General features: G+C 41.5%; 2 protein-coding genes across 2 annotated transcripts; one reads left to right on the forward strand and one right to left on the reverse strand.

Moving 5' to 3' along the window:
- The first annotated feature begins 407 nt into the window (after positions 1–407).
- On the forward strand, positions 408–3,470 carry LOC115180342 (aldo-keto reductase family 1 member B1-like). Its single transcript, XM_029742358.1, has 6 exons — positions 408–527; positions 640–746; positions 999–1,080; positions 1,433–1,516; positions 3,020–3,102; positions 3,199–3,470. Exons 1-6 carry the CDS (start codon positions 408–410, stop codon positions 3,239–3,241), a joined length of 519 nt encoding a protein of 172 aa, XP_029598218.1. The 3' UTR covers positions 3,242–3,470.
- A 1,915-nt stretch (positions 3,471–5,385) lies between these two features.
- On the reverse strand, positions 5,386–7,623 carry LOC115180620 (aldo-keto reductase family 1 member B1-like). Its single transcript, XM_029742853.1, has 5 exons — positions 7,401–7,623; positions 7,042–7,123; positions 6,841–6,924; positions 6,659–6,741; positions 5,386–6,398 (listed from the first exon to the last, which is right to left on the reverse strand). The coding sequence occupies exons 1-5, from the start codon at positions 7,616–7,618 to the stop codon at positions 6,356–6,358; spliced, it is 510 nt and encodes a 169-aa protein (XP_029598713.1). The 5' UTR covers positions 7,619–7,623; the 3' UTR covers positions 5,386–6,355.
- Positions 7,624–8,238: the final 615 nt, after the last annotated feature.

Raw genomic sequence — 8,238 nt, forward strand, 5'->3', positions numbered from 1 at the left:
CATTGTTGAACTGAACTCATGGAATCAACAATAGGCAGTTAACTGTTTCTTCCTTTGGCAGCTACCGGTGTGTTCATGTTCAAATAATTGACAGTCTTCTCATTTGGCATATATCCTGAGAGTTTTAATGAACTATGATGATGACCAAGATTAAGCATAATTACAATTACAATTACAGCCTCGACTCTTCTTGAGTATGACACTACAAGTTTGGCACACCTGTATTTGGGGAGTTTCTCCTATTCTTCTCTGCAGATCCTCTCAAGCTCTGTCAGGTTGGATGGGGAGTGTCACTGCACAGCTCTTTTCAGGTCTCTCCACAGACATCCCCCGACACCAGCAAACAAGATTATACCACAAGATATTTGACAGTTTACTGAGCTAGATCTTGACCTATTGAATAGGCTATGGAGGAGCTGGTGGATGCTGGACTGGTCAAGGCTATCGGTGTCTCCAACTTTAACAAAGACCAGATTGAATCCATCCTGAACAAGCCAGGCCTCAAGTATAAACCTGCCAACATCCAGGTACTGTAGTCTGTGGTGATCAAGACAGACAAAACAAGTCAATACAGTTTGTATCAAGGCATTATTACCCCCATCTCTGTATTCCCAACACCTCATCTTTGTATTTGTCCAGATTGAATGCCACCCCTATCTGACTCAGGAGAAGTTGATCAACTACTGTCACTCTAAGGGCATCTCTGTGACAGCCTACAGCCCCCTGGGTTCCCCAGACAGACCATGGTGAGATAGATCACACTTTTACAGTCACTTTGGATCAAATAGAAGGTTCAAGAATGAAATACACTCAACCTGTACACTGAAATGATCGAAAACATGCATTGTGTTTAATTGGTTATTGACAACGTTTCAATGAGTGCGTGCAGTGTCGGACCCTATTCTTTCCCTAGATTTTTTTGTTCAGGCCCCACCCACCACAAACAATGACTTGTGTTTGACTTCACGTCAACATAAAATAAATGACATTTTCAACAGGGCGAAACCTGGTGAGCCGTCCCTGCTTGAGGACCCAAAGATAAAGGCCATCGCTGATAAGCACAATAAGACCACAGCACAGGTATGAGAGAAACAACACTTTCCCCTAATTCTGCCTTTAGTGACATACTGTAGCAAGATTTGATCCTATATTTTAAGCCTTGATTAGCCTATGTATGAAATTGGATATTGGTCCCTTGTGTAGAATTGAAAGAAAAACACCTAGGGATTAGAATGGGGACATTCAATTGTGAAGGTTTTGGATGCTGTTTTCCAAGACAAGTCTCTTCTAACATAAGAATCATTGTTTTGAAACCATGTCATCAGGACGTGGGTCCAACACTCACATGGTAACAGTTACATTCTTTGGCTGGGTAAAAGGAGTCTTGGTCTAAGGCCAGCCAAGGGACCAATCCCTGTTCTTATCTCCACAGGTCCTTATCCGCTTTCAAATCCAGAGAAATGTGATCGTCATTCCCAAGTCGGCAACGCCCTCCCGGATCAAGGAAAATTTCCAGGTATTTTTTGACAATTACAATTGTGACTGGAAGCGATTCAATAAAATATATATTTTTTTTTACTTCAAATACATTTTTTCACTTCATTGAACTTTGGCAGTGTCTTTTCTATTCAAATATAACTGCCTAGATAGAGATGTGGAAACCACTGTCAGTGCATTCTAAGGGCGTGCTTACGCAGAATCCTGAAGGAGTTGGTCCCCCAGAGGTTAAATCCCTGCCTCCCAACCTAGAGGTTCTAGGTTCAAATCTCCTCTCTTGTCTGTTTCAATGTCAAATATACGAAGAGCAGTATTCTAACTGTGGAAGAGCTGTTGGCTCTGGTAAGAATCTTACCTCTGATGTACAGAGTTGTAGGTTCGATCCCAGGCTCAGCTCCTGAATGTAGTTGCGTTTACTCTGGGATAGTTGGAAGGCTCTCAGAACTCATGGTGGTAAATACTTGGTGTCCCCTCATGGAAAGAGTGGGCACTTTGTTTAAATATAGGCACATCTTCATTTAAAACTTAGTTCCCACTTTTTCCAGGAGTGGTTTAGCCCGTCCGCTTGTCACGCTCTTCCAGCCAATGCCAGTCCCCCCCGGGCATCAAATGTGTGGCAGCCACTCCCTGAAGTTGTCTTGACTCACTGACCAGCAGAGTCCTCAGTAGCCAACCATGCTCAAGAGCCAGCACAAGAGTTCAAACTTACAACCTTGTGCTTTGGGGGAAAGATCCTTACACCAGAGCCACAGACCCCTTCACACGTGTTACCCTTCTCTTTGTATACAGTGTACAAAACATTAGGAACACCTCTCTTATTGAGTTGCACCCCCCCTCAGAACAGCCTCAATTCGTTGGAGCATGAACTCCACAAGGTGTTCGAAAGCGTTCCACAGGCACGCTAGCCCATGTTGACTCCAATGCTTCCCACAGTCGTGTCAAGTTGGCTGGGTGTATTTTGGGTGGTGGACCATGTTGACTCCAATGCTTCCCACAGTCGTGACATGTTGGCTGGATGTATTTGGGGTGGTGGACCATTCTTGATACACACGGGAAACTGTTGAGCGTGAAAAACCCAGCAGTGTTGCAGTTCTTGACATACTCAAACCAGAGCGTCTGGCCCCTGTTACTATACCCTGTTCAAAGGCACTTAAATATTGTCTTGCCCATTCACCCTTTGAATGGGCAAGACAAAGTGACATCAATAAGGGATGACCTGGTCAGTCTGTCATGGAAAGAGCAGGTGTTCGTAATGTTTTGTACGCTCAGTGTATATGATATTGAGAGTCGTACACAAACAGGCGAGAGTAGTTTTGAACCTACATGCAAGGCAGGGATTTAACTTGGGAGCCATTGACACCTTTACCTTTTCTTTTTGTATATTTCACATTGAGAGTTGCACGCAAAAAAAAGAGATTGTGGGATTTGAACCCACAATCTCTTGGTTTCAAGGCAGGAATGTAACTCCCGAGCCACTGTTTCCTTCACACTCCTAAATTGTTATTTTGTGGCCTATAAACAGGTGTCTGACTTCAAGTTAAGTCCCGCAGACATAAAAGTCATCCTGGGTTTCAACAGGAAATGGAGAGGATTCACTATGGAATGGTGAGTCCACAGAGTTCCAGAGTGTCTAGATGCTGTCTTCAACCCCACTATCCTCTTTACCTGTTCTTCCCTGACGTACCCTCCTCCTCACTGCAGGGGCAACAAGCACAAAGACTTCCCTCTGCATGCAGAGTACTGAAACCTCAGAGTGGAACTGGAGCTAAAGACAGAGAAAGGACACTGACCTGACACCCACATTCCTATACTGTAGTGCCGGTCTTCCGGTCTGTGAAAAACACTGGGGACATACAGCGAGAAGTCCAGTAGTTGTATATAGATTCAACCACTACTTTGACATTGTTCTTGAGATACAGAAAAGTTCAGGAGGCGAACAGAACGTCCACTGATAATGTCAGTGTGTAATGTAATACAGTTGAAGTCGGAAGTTTACATACACCTTAGCCAAATACATTTCAACTCAGTTTTTCACAATTCCTGACATGTAATCCTAGTAAAAAATCCCTGTCTTTGGTAAGTTAGGATCACCACTTTATTTTAAGAATGTGAAATGTCAGAATAATAGTAGAGAGAATGATTTATTTAAGCTTTTATTTATTTCATTTTTTAAATTATTTTATTCATTTCCCAGTGGGTCAGAAATGTACATACACTCAATTAGTATTCGGTAGCATTGCCTTTAAATTGTTTAACTTGGGTCAAACGATTCGGGTAGCCTTCCACAAGCTTCCCACAGTAAGTTGGGTGAATTTTGGCCCATTCCTCCTGACAGAGCTGGTTTAACTGAATCAGGTTTGTAGGCCTCCTTGCTCGCACACACTTCCAGTTCTGCCCACACATTTTCTATGGGATTGAGGTCAGGGCTTTGTGATGGCCACTCCAATACCTTGACTTTGTTGTCTTTAAGCCATTTTGTCCATTTGGAAGACCCATTTGCAACCAAGCTTTAACTTCCTGACTGATGTCTTGAGATGTTGCTTCAATATATCCACATAATTTTCCTTCCTCATTAAGCCATTTATTTTGTGAAGTGCACCAGTCCCTCCTGCAGCAAAGCACCCCCACAACATGATGCTGCCACCACCGTGCTTCACGGTTGGGATGGTGTTCTTCGGCTTGCAAGACTCCCTCTTTTTCCTCCGAACATAACGATTGTCATTATGGCCAAACAGTTCTATTTTTGTTTCATCAGACCAGAGAACATTTGTCCGATCTTTGTCCCCATGTGCAGTTGCAAACTGTAGTCTGGCTTTTTTATGGTGGTTTTGGAGCAGTGGCTTCTTCCTTGCTGAGCGGCCTTTCAGGTTATGTCGATATAGGACTCATTTTACTGTGGATATGGATACTTTTGAACCTGTTTCCTCCATCATCTTCACAAGGTCCTTTGCTGTTGTTCTGGGATTGATTTGCACTTTTCGCACCAAAGTACGTTCATCTCTAGGAGACAGAACGCATCTCCTTCCTGAGCAGGATGACGGCTGAGTGGTCCCATTGTGATTATACTTGCGTACTATTGATTGTACAGATGAATGTGGTACCTTCAGGCATTTGGAAAATGCTCCCAAGGATGAACCAGACTTGTGGTCTACAATTTTCTTTCTGAGGTCTTGGCTGATTTCTTTTGATTTTCCCATGATGTCAAGCAAAGAGGCACTGAGTTTGAAGGTAGGCCTTGAAATACATCCACAGGTCAACCTCCAATTGACTCAAATGATGTCAATTAGCCTATCAGAAGCTTCTAAAGCCTTGACATCATTTTCTGGAGTTTTCCAAGCTGTTTAAAGGCACAGTCAACTTGGTGTATGTAAACTTCTGACCCACTGGAATTGTGATATATTGAATTATAAGTTAAATAATCTGTCTGTTAACAATTGTTGAAAAATTACGTGTGTCGTGCACAAAGTAGGTGTCTTAACCGACTTGCCAAAACTATAGTTTGTTAACAAAAAATTTGTGGAGTGGTTGAAAAACGAGTTTTAATGACTCCAACCTAAGTGTATGTAAACTTCCGACTTCAACTATAGGTGCCAAATAGTGTTGCCTTTACTTGTTCAGAGTTTAAACACGTTTATTATAAATGTTGCATAACTTGTAAGTTTACTTACATGTTGGAAAGTGCCTTTCAAATCATGGTGTCCCTGTTCTAATATGAAATTATATTCATCATTCCTTAGACAGAGCTCTTTAGAGATATATCTCAAACAATATGTTAATATTGACAACTTACACAGTGAAATATAAACTGCTAACTGACTACCTTGATATATGAATATTTTCTTATCATCTGCATGTATAATAGTATATAAGAACACAGTACACAATGAATGAAGCACAGAAAGCTTTATTGGTAAAAAATACATTTTAAAAACTTTCACAGAAGAGAACTGGGAATTTCACAACAGTCTCAACCCACATCATGAGTCAGTCAATGAGTAGAAGTGCTTTATCCTGTAAGGCAAGGAGTGTTGATGAAATCTTTCTAGGGAAAACGGCTCCTATGAGTAGGCATTTCATGGAAGGAGTGTTCAACAAAATATCTTAATGCATATAGGTCAATGTAGTATTAGGATAAGCTATTTCTATATGCCAATGTTCTACTCTTTGGCTGTTTTTATCCCTGAATCAAAAACAGATGGATTTAAGTGAATAATCTCACAGTTGATATATAATACTGTACATCACATACACAATGTCCATGTACCACTGTGATATTTCTGTAACTTACTTAATTCAGTAAGACCAGGTATGACATACCCAGCTCCTATGCTTAAACTATGAATACTTATGGTTAACATCAATTCTTTAAAGTTATATGGTTATTGTATGGCCTTTAAATGTGGAGGCTCATTGATGAAAAAGTTTGTGAGAGACCATTGGAGACTCAAATCGAATGAGACAAACAAACTAGGTCATGTGAGAAGCCACAAACACCCTATTGTGTGTTAGCAGATCCAAGGCTAAAGATTTCCTATCAAACCAGCGACTAAACTCTCAAGCTTTTTTTAAACTTCACTAATATCAATCCTATGTCAAATTATGTTTCCATGATTGTTGAAAAAATAATGACCATTGTGCATTAGGCTAGGTTAGCAGGCTATAACATAAGTCAGAGTGTATATGTCATGAGAAATACAATAGCGCAACACACAGACACTAAATCAGTCAATCGCTAGAAACTAGCTCAAGGGTGGCTGTTATGCACATTGTCTTAAAGGGAGAAATAAGAATGAATCTGAACGAGAACAGAGAGAGGGCAGACATCTCAACCAAGTTATAGCACCAGATGTAACGTTCCTTAAAATTCAGCATCGAAGGGGTAGTCCTTGTGCTTCATGCCCCTGGATGACAAAGAAAAACAAAACACCATTCAGAGAGACAGTACAGTTTTTCACATGTTCAGAAATCAAATAAACATGAAGTATATTTGCATTCAAAGAAAAGTAACAGCATAATAAACATAGCTGTCATCATCACATTAAAATGAGGATGACTGAAATTTGACCTCATAATACTTATTTAAACAGTTTGAGCCTCTGCAGAGACTGTGTATACTGTAAAATACAGTACATTGGTCAAAATGAACCACGTAGGGTCTCACCCTGTCATTGGGCAGACTCTCCAGTTCCTGTTGAAGCCCAGAATGGTCTTCATTTCCTCGTCGCTCAACACAAAGTCAAACACCTGCATGGTTCAAAAAGACAATTACCCCAAAGCCACACGTGTGAACTAAATCAGATGACACACCTCTTCAAATAACGGAGAATTTATGGGAGATAATACCTTGAAATTCTCCTGGATACGTGTGGGGGTGATAGACTTGGGAATCACAATCGTGTTCCGTTGGATTTGGAAGCGGATCAGGACCTGAAGTGAGGATGACAGAGAGAAAAGCGGACATGTAAATGTGATCCCAGGTTAAAGAAAATATCAGTATGGTTCGGGTTGGCTCGATAGTGTGAAAAGGGTATTAGAGTACAGTACTTGGGCAGTGGTCTTCTTGTGTTTCTCAGCGATGGCCTTGATGTTGGGATCCTCCAGCAGCGAAGGGTCCTCTGGTTTGGTCCTGTTATTGACACACAGTGTTACAATCTTTTCACAGGGACAACTGTAAATGTCTGTATGTTCAGAATTCATGTACAAGGTGAATGTGTACTGACTATACCAAACATTAGGAACACCTTCCTAATATTGAATTGAAATATTGGATTTAACAAGTGACATCAATAAGGGATCATAGCTTTCACCTGGTCAGTCTGTCATGGAAAGGACAGGTGTTCTTAGTGTTTTGTATATTCAGTGTATATCTCTCAGGTATTATTAGTTGAAGTATATGCCCTCACCATGGTCTGTCTGGGGAACCCAGGGGGCTGTAGGCTGTCACAGAGATGCCCTTAGAGTGACAGTAGTTGATCAACTTCTCCTGGTTCAGATAGGGGTGGCATTCAACCTGGCAGTAGAGATAATTAGTGAGGTTATTCACTTCACCTACAGTTCTTATTACAACACATGGGATGTACTGTAGCATTAGAGAATTAGTGGAGTGGAATTTTACGTTCATAAACATACAGAATTAAATTAGATGGTGGATTACAAATAAAAAACATTTATTTTAATTAAGACACTTTGTTTATTACAGTCAAATAAGCCCAATAAAGCTTTGCTGTTTATTCGGGAAGCTGTTCAGTATGGTGACAATAGAAAGCACAAGAAGGTCTGTCCACTTTACTTTTCTCATCGCACTCTTGCGACTCGAGCGCCCGACACATTGGTGCGGCTGGCTTCTGGGTTAAGCGGGCGGGTGTTAAGAAGCGCGGTTTGGTGGGTCATGTTTCGGAGGATGCATGACTTGACCTTCGCCTCCTGAACTCGTTGGGGAGTACAAAACATTATGAACACCTTCCTCAGAACAGCCTCAATTCGTCGGGGATTGACTCTATAATGTGTCGAAAGCGTTCCACAGGGATGCTGGCCCATGTTGACTCGAATGTTTCCCACAGCTGTGTCAAGTTGTCTGAATGTCCTTTGAATGGTGGACCATTCTTGATAGACACGGGAAACTGTTGAGCGTGAAAAACCCAGCAGTATTGCAGTTCTTGACACAAGCCGGTGTGCCTGGCACCTACTACCATACCCCATTCAAAAGGCACTTAAATCTTTTGTCTTGTCCATTCACCCTCT

The sequence above is a fragment of the Salmo trutta genome, chromosome 40, assembly GCF_901001165.1.
Source record: "Salmo trutta chromosome 40, fSalTru1.1, whole genome shotgun sequence".
NCBI classification, from domain to species: domain Eukaryota; kingdom Metazoa; phylum Chordata; class Actinopteri; order Salmoniformes; family Salmonidae; genus Salmo; species Salmo trutta.

Bases quoted from the DNA above. Each gene is read 5' to 3' on its own strand.
- LOC115180620 (XM_029742853.1), bottom strand. From the start codon at position 7,618: ATGAACGTAAAATTCCACTCCACTAATTCTCTAATGCTACAGTACATC. The intron at 7,124-7,400 runs GTGAGGGCATAT...TGTCAATAACAG, and splicing joins GGTTCCCCAGACAGACCATG to GACCAAACCAGAGGACCCTT. The intron at 6,742-6,840 runs GTATTATCTCCC...TGAACCATGCAG, and splicing joins GTATCCAGGAGAATTTCAAG to GTGTTTGACTTTGTGTTGAG.
- LOC115180342 (XM_029742358.1), top strand. From the start codon at position 408: ATGGAGGAGCTGGTGGATGCTGGACTGGTCAAGGCTATCGGTGTCTCC. The intron at 1,081-1,432 runs GTATGAGAGAAA...TTATCTCCACAG, and splicing joins ACAATAAGACCACAGCACAG to GTCCTTATCCGCTTTCAAAT. The intron at 1,517-3,019 runs GTATTTTTTGAC...GCCTATAAACAG, and splicing joins GGATCAAGGAAAATTTCCAG to GTGTCTGACTTCAAGTTAAG.